The sequence below is a fragment of the Propithecus coquereli genome, unplaced genomic scaffold (assembly GCF_000956105.1).
Source record: "Propithecus coquereli isolate 6110/MARCELLA unplaced genomic scaffold, Pcoq_1.0 Scaffold32, whole genome shotgun sequence".
Lineage (NCBI taxonomy): Eukaryota > Metazoa > Chordata > Mammalia > Primates > Indriidae > Propithecus > Propithecus coquereli.
In genome coordinates, this window is record NW_012148841.1 from 8201709 (window position 1) to 8218555 (window position 16847).

Consider the following 16847-nt stretch of genomic DNA (forward strand, 5'->3'; position numbering starts at 1 on the left):
TATCTAGATTAATATGGTATATTTGTATAATTAATGAACCAATATTGATGCATTATTAACTAAAGTTCATACTTTATTTAGGTTTCCTTAGTTTTCATCTAATGTCTTTTTTCTGTTCCAGGATTTCATCCAGGATACCACATTACATTCAGTCATCATGTCCCCTTACACTCCTCTTGGCTATAATAGTTTCTCAGATTTTCTTTATTTTTGATCACCTTGACAGTTTTGAGAGATCAGATATTTAGTAGAATATACCTCTGTAGGGATTTAGCTAATGTTTTTTACATTAGACTGGGGTTATATAGGTTCTGAAAGGACAGTCACAATGGTAAAGTGCATTTTCCTCACATTTTATCAAAAATACATACTATTAACGTGACTTATCACTGTTGATGTTGACCTCGATCACTTGGCTGATTTAGTGTTTGTCAAGTTTCGGTACTTTAAAGTTACTTTTTTCCCCTCTTCTTTCCATATAGTAATCTTTGGAAGAAAGTGACTATTCACAGCCCACACTTATAAAAAATGGGGAATTATGCTCTACCTCCTTGAGCATAGAGTATCTATATAAATTATTTGGAATTCTGCATTGATTTGTCTATTCTCCCCCATTTATTTACTAATGTATTTATTTTAGTATGGACTAATGGCTATTTATTCTATACTTTGGGTTTTAATTTCATACTACTTTATTTTGTTGTTCAAGTTGTCCAGCTTTGGCCATTGGGAACTCTTTCAGTTGGCTCCTGTGTCCCTTTGACACATTCCCATTACTGCAGATTTTTTCTGTTTTCATTTGAAACGCTTCCTTACTTTCTGGCACACAAGATACTCCTGGCTTATCTTGCCTATTTCCTGCCCTATTCTTAGAATTAGTGCTTTAGGTTTTTTCCAACCAAACTGAATTCTGTAATACTATTTGTATTTTGTTTTTAATTCTAGAATAGCATAAGATATTTGAAACATGAGTATATTTTCATCAAAATATTTCAAGAATGGTCTGTTTGCTTTGCTCCAGCTATCCTGAATATTTTGTTTTTTGATTGAAGATATAGTTGTTTTTATCTTATTTCAACCGAAATTCTCATCAGGTGGTTAAAGTAACACTTTGTATTGTTCACCTGACATTTATCTTTTTCAGGAAATGAACTAGTTCCACACAAGTTAATTTTTCAGATGCTTAAAGCTTACACTTTTTATTTATTCGTTCCTTCTTTCCTTCAAGGAACATATTTTAAGCACCTGCCATGTGCTAGGCAGTATGCTGGGTGCACAGACAGAGATACGACACAGCTCTGTTTCTTGAGTAGTCCACAGTCTAGCGCGGACATAGTTGCCTTTCAATGTGATAGGTGCTTTGGTGAAAGTGATCTTGAAATCTCATAGAAGCCAGCACCTGGAAATGAAGGACAATTTCTTGCCATTTTGAAAGACAACATTAGCCAGATGAAATTGGAGAGAATAAGTGAGGCAGGGAGGTTAAGGGAAATAACAAGATGTTGTAACAAAATGAGCAGTATGTAACTGAAAGATAGCGTGCTGAGGTACCGCAAGGAAATCAAGGCAACTGAAGCATACGATAAGACAGAGGCAGTAGAGAGAGGCAAGCAGTCGGTCTAGAAGCCATCCTGAAGAGCCTCATATGCCATGTTTGTATGCTAACAGTTAGGGGTACTGGGGAGGGTTGGACAGCACTTGTCTATGTGTCCAATCACTTGGACAACACTGTGTACGGTGAATTAGACTAGCCAGGCAACTAGGTGAGGAATCCACTTCAATAATCTAAGCTGGAGGTGAGGACAGTGGTCACAGAGATGGAGCACAGGGATGATTTGGAAAGATAAAAGGAAGTAGAATCAATAGACCTTATCAACAGATGGATGTGAGGTTGAGAGAGAGTAGGTGGTGGTTGAAGTGATGAATAAACTATAAACCTTACATAAGGACCCTACAATATAGGTATACACAAAAATACAAAATATAAACTATGATATAATTCAAACCACAAATTCGTGTGCTGTACTGAACAGAAGTTTGTGTGTCTACTTTCGAAGTATCTTGGAAGCATTATTGTAGATTAACAGATCAATAATTGATCGCTGGTAAAGGAATAGTACATGTGAGGATTAAGTACTGAATAGCTCCGGTGTATTACACTCTTGAGTTCTCAAAAACAGAACACATAAACTGAAAAGAAACCAACTCTAGCTGTCTGGAAATTTTTAAAATAAAACATGTTTTCCTCTGGCTCAATACTTACAGCTATTGTACAACAGTCCAACTTTAGCTACCATGCCAAAGCCTCTGAAAGTTTCTCTTCCATTTCCTGGTAGCATTTAGCTGGTGGTGTCTGTTATCTCTGATAGAAATCACAGTGATACAATACATTTACACAGTGCATCAATCTCACCAGCTCCTCCTGTTGTGCAAATAGCTCCATAAATGTAAGTTTGGCACTTGGAAAAACAAATATTTTGGCCTTCTTTGTTATTTTACATAGACATTTTGTACAAACATTTTAGCTTACTATGTGTCACTGTAACATTAACATCAGTGTTATTTTCTGTATTAATAAATTATGCATATGCCTTTAAAAATTCCTAGCGGAACATAACCTGGGACATAACCTAGTCTCCGATTGAATGTGGCCAGTATTTTCATGAAATATCTCAGCATTTCCATAAAGCCACTGGCAAGTGATAGCAACCCATTTTTGCAGATAAGAAAACTGAAATAGCAACTTAGATGTATCACCTAAAGCCTCCTTGTCCAATAATGTTTTCCCTATATATGTTGTTTCCAAAATAATATGACTGAAAATAAAACAAGCATATTCACGTGTCAGATAACAAGTTTATATAATCTCTTAGTTACAGATGCAGTTCCAGAAGGAGGTGGAAGGCATCCAAAACACAATATTGTAATTTTTATGAAACGGGAGAGAAAGGACTGGGAAACAGTCCAAGAGGCTTCTAGACAACAACAGCCTCCCCTAATTGGAGTGAATTCATAAGATAGTAATCATTAGGTTTATTAATATCCATTGAAATACAAAACAAAATAAGAAACACAATTCATACCTTGGCTTTATAAATAGCAGAAAAACACAGTATTTGCCTGCATTTGTTTTGTTATAGCTTCATACCAGTAATAATCAGAAGGAACTCCTGGATAGGCTGTACAAGTGGTTTTCTAGCTTCTTTTAATAAGGAACTAATGAGTTGATATCTATGATGTATTAAATTCCTTAAGTAATTTATGCATGTCAGAAATTTAAGTATAAATCATTTTTTAATGTTAAGACAAACCCCTGTTCAATACAAGTTCCTGACCAGCTGTCTTAGTACCTTCAGGCTGCCATAGCAAAGCACCATAGACTGAGTAGCTTATAAACAACATAAATTTATTTCCCATGGTTCTATAGGCTGGGAAGTCTGAGATCAAGGCACAAGCAAATGAAGTGTCTAATGAGGGCCCATTTCCTGGTTCACAGATGGCACCATCTCACTGTGTGTCCTCACATGACAGATGAGGGAAGGCAGCTCTCTGAGGCCTCTCTTATTAGGGCACTAATCCCAATCATGAGGGCTCTGCCCTCATGACGTAATCACCTCCCATCCCTACCTCCTAATGCCATTACATTGGTGGTTAGGTTTCAACATGTGAATTTGGAGGGGACATAGCCTTCAGACTGTAACACCAACATTCTTAAAACCACTGGTTTAGGCTAGTCAGGCATTATTAGGTTGTGGAATCTACTTTGCTTTTTATATGCCAGAAACCCAGGCTCTTAAACATTTTTGGTGAGTCCTGAAGATAACACCAACCATGCTTGATATTTTTAAGTAGCATCTAGGAAATGCTTTGTAGAACCCAAATTGAAAACTCATATATAACTCTTTATATTGTGGTTGTAGTTTCATTGAAATCTAACTGTCATCAAAAATGTCTTCCTTACCTAACTCATACCTTTACCGAATGACATCACATTAAATTTGTCAAAATCAGTCTTTAATACCTAATTTAGAATGATGGATCTAAATGGAGGAGGAAAGGAAGGAACATGGAGGAAATTATAGAGCTGTGCCATCCAGTATGGCTAGCCACTAACTGCATGTGGCTATTCAAATTGAAATTTAAGTAAAATAAAATTTAAAATTTAGTTCTTCACTTGTAGTAGTCACTGTTAAAGTACTCAGTAGCCACATGTAGGTAGTGGCTACCATATTGACAATGTAGATACAGAACAACACAAAGTTTAACAACACAATCTAGAAAGTACTGATACTAAAAAAGTACTTTAGTTGATAGTGTCTTATATATTTATATAAAAATGCCCATATGATGGCTTCTCAAGAGGAATGATTGTTAATAAATAGAACCTATAATTTTATTTCTATGACAAAAAAAGTAACTTTTAAATTTATAAATCCCACCTTCTTCCCTAAAACTCCTACCCTAAAAGATTTACAAATATAGAACTTCTAAAGGCTACATATACAGAATTATAAGTAGAGCCAGTTCAGGATTCCCAGATTTTGGAAAAATGATTTCTGAAAGCACTACATAAGAGAAAATTTTCAAGTATGACAACAAATTTTTCTAACTCATTCTGTACTACTCTTCCCTTCTACATATTTTGCTGATTATACTATCTTCTTCACAATGTGTTGTCATATATATTTTTTTACTTCTAAGGACATGAATCTGCTGACTCATAACTGTAGCTCCTTGTTAGACAAAGGCCAATGTATAGTCATTTTTGTGTGTCATCATGTTAAGGGGCAGGATGTTTGCATAGTCTAAATTATCTTCCCATATATTACTTCTTTAGTTACAAGGGATAAAACAGTAACTATAAAATGGAAAAACATTGAAGGGTGTTGGATGTGGTGGGCCTCTGGATACCCTGAGAAGCATTCAACATCACTTATATTCATATGTAAGTGGGATACATGACCTGAATTTAATCATGGGGAAAACATTGGCCAAAAACAAAATGAATATTTTATTTTAAAAGTAGCCTAATTCTTAAAAATGTCAATGTCTTGAGAGATGGAGGGAGGAAGGCTACAGGAATGATGAGAAACTATTCCAGATTAAAGGAAACTAAAGAGATATCACAACTAAATGCAATATGTGATCCAGGTCTGTATCCTGGCCTAGAAGTGAAAAAAAAAAAATGCTAAAGATGATGTAATCGGGACAAGTCCCAAAATTGGAATATGAATGGTTACATTAACTATATACTGTGGTTATGTTAGAGAATATTTTGTTCTTAGGAAATACACAATGATGTATTAAAATGTAAAGGGATACTGTGTCTCCAGCTTATTCTCAAATGATTTAAGAAAATAATCCTGTGTGCGAAGAGAGAAAATATGATAACAAATGTAGCAAAACATTAACAGTGAATTTGGGTAGACTACACAGGAGTTCTCTATTAAGTCTTGCAACTTTTCTGTAAATTTGAAATTATTTCAAAATACAAATAAAACTCAATTCAATATTTTCTAGCCCTTTCTAAGGCACAAAATGATGTGATGACAATGAAGATGCAATCAGAGAGACTTTCTAAAGAATATGATCGACTCCTGAGAGAACATTCTGAGCTGCAGGTGGGTGACGTTACTTTAAGGGCCTACATTTTTGAAGTAGCAGTTACCTAAGGGAACTATTTGGGCTAGTTGCCTTTCCCTAATCAAGAGGATGTGCTTTAATCCTGGCTTCGCTGAATGATTAAAGAAGCCATGTTTTTACCTAGCAGGTAAAGATTAGGACACTACAGGAAAGTACAAGGTAATCATAATATAAGGAATTGTTGGCATACTAACTTACAGCATTCCGGATTTGATGAAGGCTTAACCCAAAGAATTGAGCCACAAAACTGGCAGCATTGAAAAAAGATACTGATTCTAGAAAAATTGAGTTTTGCTATTTGGAATGTTTGCTATATTTGTGCCAAAATGAGGCCAAAAATTCAGGTTCCACATCCCACTACTTCTTCTGTCCCAGTGTTTTAGACATCTTAGGACAAAGACTATAGCATTCAAATATGTGATTTACATCCAGAAGTTCATTAGCAAGATGGAAATGGAAAAAAAGTTTTTATTGTTAAAGCCACAAAGTCAGAGCTGGGCCACAGTTTTTCTTTCTCTTCTTCTCTAGTTCCACAACAGTAGGTTCCAAACATTCATCCATGTTGGGCTTGTCTTTCTTCCATCTTTTCTGCTGCCAGCCACTAACCTGAACTGATTTCCCAGCCACACTTTGATCTGTGTGTGGAGACTTGGGGGAGACAATTCCAGAGGCAGCCCTGGTATTCCCTCCCAATTCCTCCCAAGACGGACAAGTTGGGCTTAGTCCTCATAATTTGGCAGCCTTTGTGGCTTTCAGTTAGGGCTTTTTACCAAGAACAGCTCTTTATCTCACTGTACTCACTTCCCTGCATGTTAGTGGTCATCGTATCTCCAGGGTCCAGCACTGTGCCTGGCACGAGGCAAGCAGGCACTATACTTATAGACGTTGGAATCAGACATACTTGAAATACCTATACCTGGTCTCCTGCTAGCTTTTTGTCTTAAGCAGATTATATCATCCCTCTGGGGCTCACTTGTTTCATCTGTAAAATCTGAATAATAATAATGGCTGGCTCACTGGATTGTTGGGATAACTAAATAAAATGTGTAGAGTGCTTAATACTAAGCCTGGCTAGTAGTAAACACTCAAGAAATGACAGCTATTATCATAATTATCATCATCATCATCATGATATAAAAGTTTTACTGAAAGAATGACTTATTTTCAACCAGCCACTTCGACCCTTGATTTAGAGCCAGTCAGGAAGCAGTCCAAAGCAACTTGTAATCTGATAGCCCCAGTAGGTTTGCATTTTTTAATTAACTAGCCTACTTTGACAATAGCAAGAAAAAGGGCATCCCAGAGAAGCGTGAATACCTATGTGCTCCAATCCCAGGACACCGAGGGTTCAGTTCACATGGTCTGGGGTAGGTACTTAGATTTTCAGCAAGACCACCCCTTCCCCATTTCCAAAATAGAGATTCCGAAATTGCTCACCTCACTGGGACACAATAAGAATTACTCCATGGCATCTTTCAAGATCCACCATGGGAAGTGAATAAGTCACCCCAGAGGCCTCTTGTCTGAAAACATTTTCCCCCTATTTGTGAGGTCGGGCTGTACTCAACTGGGATAAATATCCACATCAGTGGACTTTGCCGTGGTGTCAGAAATGTTTTGAATGGAAAAACGAAAACCAGGAATATGCACTCAATTTCTTACAGCCAGTGTCCATTGCTGAATGTCTCCCTTGTGGTGATAGCTAATGGTTCTCTTAGTCCTGAAAAATACATGTAACAGTGAGATTCCCTCAACCATTTCCTTCCCCTGAAAAAAGCTACCTTCAGCTTAGAGCTTCTGCATTCTTGGCAAAGGATATAGAAAGCTTTTATGAGCAATTCTTTCCCAAGAAAATGGTTGTTGTACTTGTTTCTTTGGAAAAGAATGTGTTTACTCTCCATGACAACCCACTAAGTTAAAATGTTTTAATATCCCTATTTTGTGGATGAGGAAACTGAGATCCAGAGATGATATATAATTTACTTGAAGTCACTGAACTGGAAGGAGGTAACATTCAAAGTCAGGAGATCTTTCTCCAGAACCTCCATCCTAAACCACTGTGTTCTTCAGCTTGTGCTGGTCATTGGACTGTGTATCCTTGCATCCATTCTCCTCCCACTGCTGCTCTACTCTGTATCTCAGGGAGGTTCGTCTCCCAGGCTATGCTGTTCTTTGACTTCTGGGCAGGTTTAGCCAATTGGAGGCCCTAGCAGAAGACTGAAGGCAGGAGGAAGGGGAAAGCCAGGGATTTCTCTTACTCTCTCTGCTTTAAGTGCCTTGTTCATGGCTCCAGTTCCTTCCCTCCATGGTCCCAGTTCCCACCAGGCAGCTCCTACTATTGGCCCTCACTCCTGGGAACCATATCCTCCCTCATCCCTCCAGCCCAAGGAGTGCTGGTGGTTTTCTGAGGTGCCTTACCCAGCCCTGTTTGGTGTGTCTACTCCCTCATCACCTACAAAACAAACTCCCTGTAATAAATCTGTTTGAAGGGGGAAAAAAAATCTCAGCTCCATAGTTTACCAGTTCTATAACCCACAGGTGACTCATCTGCCATCTATGCACCTCAGCTATTTCATTACTTAAATGAGGGCTATAAGCATTAAACCAGATCCTGTGTAAGAAAGCACTTTAAATATTTTTAATCAAGAAAAGCTCCATACAGGCCGGGCACGGTGGCTCACACCTGTAATCCTAGCACTCTGGGAGGCTGAGGCGGGTGGATCACTCAAGGTCAGGAGTTCGAGACCAGCCTGAACAAGAGCGAGACCCCGTCTCTACTAAAAAAAAAAAAAAATAGAAAGAAATGATCTGGACAACTAAAAAAAATATATATATATATCTATAGATATATAGATATAGAAAAAATTAGCCAGGCATGGTCGCACATGCCTGTAGTCCCAGCTACTCGGGAGGCTGAGGCAGAAGGATTGCTTGAGCCCAGAAGTTTGAGGTTTCTGTGAGCTAGGCTGATGCCATGGCACTCTAGCCCAGGCAACAGAGCGAGACTCAAAAAAAAGAAAAGAAAAGCTCTATACAGCCACAAAATGCTATTAGTTATGTCTTGATTGGTTACATTTTTTCCCATCTACCTACTTACCCACCCTCATTGTCCAATATGAGAACCACCTATTTAAGGTTCTGATGTTTAGATGTCATTAAATAAAGACCCTTTTCTTAAAAGTAACTCTTGAACTTTAATATTCACCACCTTCTGAACTCTGCTTGAGAAACAAAAGACCATCTAACAGTAAAAAGCTGTGTCAGATTGTCCTGATGAATTTTACTTCTGCTGTTAAACCAACCTTAGTAATTGCGTTGTATCCTAAAGTTCTTTGGAAGACATATGAGCTTTCTCAATTTTACATGGTTGACATACTTTCAGTGAAACGATCATAAAACAAAGGACTGTTAAAATGCTAAGGAAACAAAAGTTAAACAGGGAAAAGCTGGTTTCTTTACTGTAAACAGATACTACTTTGCATCTTTTCAGTTGGTTTGGATTTCCCCATCTGGTCCCCTCCCTGTTATAGGCACTAAATAAATATTAGAAAACAGTCCCTTCAAATTATGTAGTCTTTGCCTTTCCTTATTTGTCCTGGCTCTCTTCTTAAAAAAAAAAAAAAGAACTAACAAGGGCTTGTTGGAAGCACAAACCCATCAGCACCTGCCAATTTTTAAATTTCATTTTGGAAAATCAACCTTTAATTAAGGGACTTGTCCATAAGAGCAGCTTCATTAAAGCTTTAATTTTTATCAAAAGGTGTCAGATATGTATAATTTTGTGGAAGTAGTACGTTATCATTCGGAATACCTCCTCTAATCTTCATTGGTCACTTAATGTTATTAAAGTTGCTCTGAAAGCATTAATGCTCAGCCTTAACAAGAGCTTGATGAACTTCCTGTATAAGCAGTAACATTCTGCAACTCCATTTTATGGGATTTTTTTTTTTCTTAATGTAGGCATTTACTTTCTTAGTGCAAGTGATCTCTTAAGGTTAATTTCTGTTCCATTTTCCTTCAGTTTTAAATGTCATGTTAAGTCATCTTTGTAACATTATCAGCAGAATATAATTTGAGAAGTCAGATCTATTGGCAAATAAATATCTGTAGGAAAAAGAAAAAAATAAAAGCCACCCCAGTGGGTTTTTTGCTTCCCTTCATTCTTTCCTTGCCAAAAATCTTAATTGGGTTTGCAATAGGGGAATTTTAGAAATTATGTTTGCAAGGTGTAACTTGTGGAACAAAAGCAAAATAAATTAAGGCAGAAAAAAATGAACTTAGCAGTATTATTTTTCCCCTCTAAATAAAAAGCACAAATTTTATAGTTTTTTAAATTTGAGACTTTCTCAGTCCTTTTGTTCACATTTGATTATTCTCATAATTATAATGGAAGAGAAAATGTTTTTTAAAAGTCCTTGTCATGTCTATGAATTTGTTTCTCTTTGCTGTACCACATGTCACATTTTTTTCTTACAGGATCGTTTAGAAAAAGGCAATAAGAAAGGCCTGTGAACATTATAAAAGAAGATTGTGATACATCATGTCAAGACGATAAATTTGTTATCATGTTAGTCTCTAGAAAATTTAAAATTCAGTTCAGAACAATGCATTATGACTGGTCAGTAATTTTTTTAATGCCGCGCATAGGTTATATTGTAATGGCATTATCAAAATGTTTGATGATGTTTCAGATATATTGCAAAGTCTGTATTCCAGCTCTTAAGAAAAACATAAGCATGTTAAATACCATATTTACATATTGATAATAACATTGGTGTATGGTGGCTATTTACCAATAAAAGGAAAAATTCATTAGCCAGTTACTTCCAAAATTAGATTTTTTAAGTTGCATGAAACCATTAATAGCCTTGAAAGCTTTGATGAGTTTTCAATAATAATAATAGTCTATTTAATCAGATGATTATGTGTTTGAAAATATTGTTTAGTATAAGCAAATTCGTTCACAGAGCAAATAAGGATAACTGATCAGAATTAGCCACTGTATTTATAGAAAAGAGTCAGAAAGAACAAACAATGACCTTAGTTTTTCTTAAGCCTGATGATACTATGGTTTATTCTAACAAGATAGCTATATTGATAATTATATTTTTGTTACTATGCTTCTGCACCTGTTGTACTGGTTTTTGTTGACATTTGTGTTAATAACACATAATTAGTAAGCATTCTATCTTTTCAAGTTTATCTAGTAATAGAGTTACATCTATTTGCATAACTGCCATAGCACTGAACTGAATTTATTTTACAACAATGTGGAATGCTTAACTTGAAAAGTTAATGTATAACATATCCAAAAAGCAGTGTTTCCTATGGTTGTGAGAGTAACTAATTATACGAATATTACCTCAAATACACACTCATGTCACACAGTTTTCCTGAGATTTTCTATATTCTGAAAGCTAAATATTAAATACTGTTTTTCCATTCAAATATTCATTTAGAATTTCCTTTAGAAGGTGGTCCTGATTATAATATTGGTAAGATTTAGGTTGTTTCAGTGTTTAGACATGAAAATTATCTTCCTTGTCTTGTAAAAAGACCGAAGTATAAAAGAAAATGGGAAATAATTCCTGGAGTTTTTACTTCTCTGGTTTTTGTTTCATCCTCTGTTGTTTATTATAATTTTAGCACCAACTTCATGCATATTTAATTTTTTCATCGTAAAGTAGATGAAATGAGCAAATACATAAAAATTTTATTTGAGATAAAAGTCAGGAGTTACTGCTAGAAAACCGACACGTAGGAGACATTTAACAGGAGTAAGAAATGGGAGTTAGACCATATGGGCTGACAACACCATAAATAACAAGAAAAGGGAGTGCTGAAATAGAAGTGAACAAATGATAGCTCAAAGCATAGACTTAGAAATATCAAAGTGAGAGCTACATAGATAAATATATAGATATCGAAAATTTGGGATCCTGGCCTACTTTACAGGAATCAAGTCTAATGTCAGAATAACATACAGGAAAGTAGAAAATGCACAGCTTTAAAATTGGCAAACTAGGCCGACTTTGGTGGCTCATGCCTGTAATCCTAGCACTCCGGGAGGCCAAGGTGGGGGCATCACTTGAGGTCAGGAGTTCCAGACCAGTCTGAGCAAGAGCGAGACCCCATCTCTACCAAAAATAGAAAAAATTAACTGGGTGTGGTGGTGTGCGCCTGTAGTCCCAGCTACGTAGGGGGGTGCTGAGGCAGGAGGATCACTTGAGCTCAGGAGTTTTAGGTTGCAGTGAGTTACGACGACGCAACTGCACTCTAAACGGGGCTACAGAGCAAGACTTCTCTCAAAAAAAAAAAAAAAAATTGGCAAACTAAAATCTAATCCCATATAAACCGGCTGAAGTCTAAAAAAAGACAAAAAAGGGAAAAATAAAATAAAATCGAATCCCAGCTTCAACACTTACTTAGCATGCTAGACCTCTATTACCTCATCTCCAAAATGGGAATAATAAAATTTAGATCAGGATTGCTGTATAAACTAAAATAATACAGTGATTTTCAAAGTTGTTCAGACTGTGTAGAAAGAAGAAAGTCTGGGTACAATTTGAAGAACATGAGGATTTGAAAGATTCCCAAAAGAGCACTTTAAAGTTTACATTTAAGGGCTCTTAGACTTTAACCCTCTCAATTTTACAGATCTGTAACCTAAGACCTCACAAGTTGGAGCAGTTTTTCCAAGGTAACATGGATAGTTAGATTCAGAGCCAGGATTGGAGTCTAGAATTCTGGTATCCTGGTTCCCCAGGTATTCCTCTAGTCTTCATGCAGAGACCAGCTATAATTCGCTAAACAGAAGATATTGCCACGTGTTAGCCAGGGTTTGAGCCAGGGAATTTGCTCCAGACTCTGCCCTTTACCAGCTACCTGTCTCTCAAGCTATGTTTGTTGTTTCTTCCTTTTGTTCTCCTTACCAAAGATGGTGTTTAGCAAAGCATATAAGTAAATATGTATCGTATTGATCTAGTTATATTGTATATTAAATTATTTTTCTTCCCATTGTCAGTAATGACTTCATTATGTCTTAGGTTATATTATGGATTCAAACACAAGAATTTTATTCTTACCTTTTTCCATTAGAATTACCTAGAGTTTTATCAGACTTTCTCCCTTGTAAATCTGCCTTGAAGTTCTGGTCTCTAGGAAGTAGCTCTTAAGAAGTTCCAGCTACACTCTAGCATTTGGCATGAGTCATCTTTGTTGCTTTGCTTGTCCAGCTCTGTCTGGCACCCCAGTACTGTTAACTAGATTCCTTCCTTGTTCCTTAGGGCTTAAGTTCCTCTCTTGGCTATTTATCCCAGTATTCTGGGATCTAGGATTTTCTTTCAGTGACATAGTCCTGCCCCAGAACTCCAATCTAGAGCCTGAAGTTTAACTACTTTCTGAGATGTTGTCCTGTTGCCCCCAGCCTGCCTGGATCCCTCAATCTTACCTATTCTTGGAGTTCTTGGAGCTGGTCTCTCTTTTCCTGCGGTGTCGCTTCTGCTTCCTCATTGGGCCACCCAACCACAGCTGCTGCGATGCACCTGCACCTGTTGTCCTTCTCACCACCCCTCCCATCTGTGGATCCCCACAGCAGAACGGCCCTTGCCCAGCCCACTGACATGTGACACACTGCGCCCACTATACGGTGTGTGAATATAACAGTGCTTTTAAGCATTGACTTAATGTCTAGAAGGATTTGTTCAGAGTCCATGTAGCCTAGCTTCCTTAGCCTACCTTTCTTAGAAATCTTGAAAATACACTTTTGAAAGTTCTGTGTTCTTTTTCTTTTTTTTAATATTTAATTTACTAAATGGAATTTTTTAAATTACTTTCCCAGCGTTGCCTTCCACCTTGATATCTAAACACGTGACTTTATTAGTCCCTCCTTCTATAACCAGAAGTGATTTCAAACACTTCAGGAACTGTGGTAGGCTGAATTATAGCCTCCCAAAAGATATCCCTGGAACCTGGGAATATTGCCTTCTGTGGTAAAGGATGTGATTAAGTTAAGGATCTCGGGATGGAGAGATTATCTTGGGTAATCTGGATGCGCCCTAAATGCAGTCACAAGTATTCTTATAGAGAGAGGCTGAGGAAGATACTACCACATAGCAGAGGAGAAGGCAGTGTGACCACAGAGGCAGAGATTGGGATGATGAAGCCATGGCAAAGGAATGCTGGCAGCCACCAGAAGCTGGAAGAGGCAAGGGACAGATTCTTCCCTAGAGCCTCTGGCAGGAGCATGGCCCTGCAGACACTCTGAAACTGATACTGGACTTCTGGCCTCCAGAACTATGAAAATAAATTTACAGACTGGGCATGGTGGTTCACGCCCATAATCCCAGCACTTTGGGAGGCTGAGGCAGGCAGATTGCTTGAGACCAGGAGTTCCAGACCAGACTGGGCAACATAGGAAGACCCCTTCTCTACAAAAAAAGGTTTTTTTAAAATTAGCCATGCATGATGGCTTGCCCAACTACTCGGGAGGATGAGATTATCTTAACCCCCTCTCATATATATGCTCTCAGTAGCCACCTGATTTTTTAAAAAATGCATAGATCATATTATTCCTCCTCAAAGTCTCCCAGTTATTTCCCACTGCAGTTAAGATCAAACACCCAAGGGCTCACCAGGCTCCCACCTACTCTCCAGCCTCATCTCTGACTGCCTGCCTGCCATCCACACCTGCATTCTTCCTTTTTCCCCTAGGATCATGATACACCTGCATTCTGATTCTTCTTAGAACAAGCCAAGATCTTTCTCCATTAGGATTTTTGCATACATAGTAAATGCTTCATCCCAGGCCTCTCTGTCTTCTTACCCTATTTTATTTTCATCATAGCATTTATCACTGTCTGAAATTATTTATGGTTGGTTTTGGCTCTTTTCCAGTGATTAACACAGTTCCTGCACACAGTAGATCAGTGGTTCATTAACGGAGTGGAGAGGAATGCGCAAGGAACATTGAGCAGTGTCTAGAGACATTTTTGGTTGTCACAAGTACTGGCATGCTACTAGTGGATAGAGGCCAGGGATGCTGCCAAACCCATTCTGCAATGCACAGGATAGCCACCCACAACAAACTATTATCTGACCCAAAACGTCAGTGTTGCCAAGGTTGAGACATCCTGCAATAGATGCTTGTGGCAAAGGGTACTAGTTGTCCCCCAATATCTATGCTTTCATTCATCTGTGGCAATAGATGTCCCAAATTTTTTACACAGAGGTGCCAAGCATAAAAACATTTCCCAGCTCCTTGCACATAGGTGGAAATAGGTAGGAATGTCATATGGTGGCAATTTCTCTTTTTCTTCCTCTGTCCTGCTGCTTGAAGTCTTAGATCATGAGATCCAGGCCATGCAGGTGGAGCAACAAGGAGGAGGCTGTGTCCCTGGCACCATAGAGCACCACACATGTCAATAAGCTGTTGAATAATAAATGACACCAGGTATCTTCAATGCATTATCTCTCTTAGCATCCTACACAGGAATAAAAAGCCATAAATATATTTGTCCTATGTGGCACAAAACCATCAGCCTTTGTATCTTGCCTATTATGTTGGAATATTGATTAAAAATTATATCCTCTGCTATCTCTGCATGTTCAACGTTTTATATTTGGCTTAACCATTATTACTTAAGCAGCATCATGCAATGTGCTTCTGCAATATCCATGCAGATCACACCGTGAGCGTTTACAAGTCTCTTCTCCTTCCTTGTCTTTAGTGTGATGTACACTATAAGAGCAAACACAAGAGCATTCAGTTACATTATGTATAAAAAGATAGCATATGTTTTTGGTGATCAGCCCCTTTCTCAAATCTGAGCAAAGAATGTGTTCGAGGTGTTGGCTTTGCTCCCTGAACCAGGTGGTCTTCCCGCTTAGCCAGGCTTCTCCAGAAACCTTTGTTCTCCCTGTAGCACCACCCATGGTAAGGAATGTCTGTCTCTCCAAAGGGCTGCCAATTTCCTGGAGCACACATGAGATTCCTGGAGCACCACTTGTCAACTAAGGGCTTCCTGGAATAACCCTCCAAGGAGGTTTACTTTCTGAAAAGTTTTTAACTTCGTTGATTTTTTTCCTCTTGAAACAAAACGGATACATATTGTAGAAAATGTAGAAGTTAAAGAAAAAATAGCTTGGTTAATTTTCTTACATATACACACAAATATTTACAAAATGAGATCATACTCATTTTTTACACATACTGTTTTGTGACTTGCTTTCTTTCCCCCACATCAATAAATATTCTACAATAGGATTTTACAGACTACCTCTAATAGGTCATATAAACATTACCTGAGGGGTCAGGGTTTTTTTCAAAGTACATATGCCCATATGCCCTGTCCACTACCACCACTACTGAGAATTGCTGACCCAAGCAGCCAGTGTTAGTGATAAGGCTGTGTCATGGTAACCAACCAGGATGTGTGAGCAGAAAAGACACATGAGACCCTTTGTCCTATGATACAGTGTGTTTAACTGATCCCTTGTCGTTGACATTTAATGAGAATCTGTTGGCTGAAGATGCTGTGGAAGCAGTAGAGTATAGTGGTTACATGCAAAGACCACCTGCATTCAAATCCCGTCTCCCTTACGTATGGCCCATTCTGGATCTCAGTTTCTTCATCTTTGAAGTGATTAAGACTCTTCCTCAAGGACTGGCTGACTGGATTAAATGAGTTAATAAAGAACTTTTAAACCATTTCCGGTGGTAAGCTGCTCTGAATATTACGAAAAAACTGGCACCTAGTGGTAAATTGCCTCCATTAAAGAAAAAAAAAGAGAATGTGAAAAAATTTAAAAATAAGTCTTAGAAATGCAAAGAGTACTGGACAATATGAATATACTTAATACCACTGAAATGTACACTTAAAAATGGTTAAGATGGTAAAATGTTATGTGTATTTTACCACAGTAAAAAACAACTGGGGGAAAAATGTGGACCGCCTAGTTCTATGGATTGAAAATGTACTGTGGTGGGACCATTAGGCAGTTAAGGATGACTTCTAGCAACCTCTTCCTCCTCAGACAAAGCACGGTGCCCGACTTGTGCAGGTATGCAATAGATGTCTGCTTATTTGGATTGAATTCAGTTCAATTCTAGGGTGTCAGATTCTTTTAGATGAGTCTTCCCATTCCACGTCTCTAGAGTGTGCCCTATTGTCTTAAGATTACAACAAGATCAGATACAATTTTGA

At 37.8% G+C, this 16847-nt stretch overlaps 1 protein-coding gene across 1 annotated transcript in view; it reads left to right on the top strand.

Moving 5' to 3' along the window:
- BCAP29 (B-cell receptor-associated protein 29) overlaps positions 1-10458 on the top strand; it is a 53483-nt gene extending 43025 nt beyond the window's left edge. The window contains exons 7-8 of the mRNA XM_012650351.1: positions 5521-5621; positions 10120-10458. Of these exons, the coding sequence (XP_012505805.1) occupies positions 5521-5621; positions 10120-10155 (137 nt within the window). The 3' untranslated portion in view covers positions 10156-10458. The remainder of the gene's footprint in view (positions 1-5520; positions 5622-10119) is intronic.
- The last annotated feature ends 6389 nt before the right edge of the window (positions 10459-16847 follow it).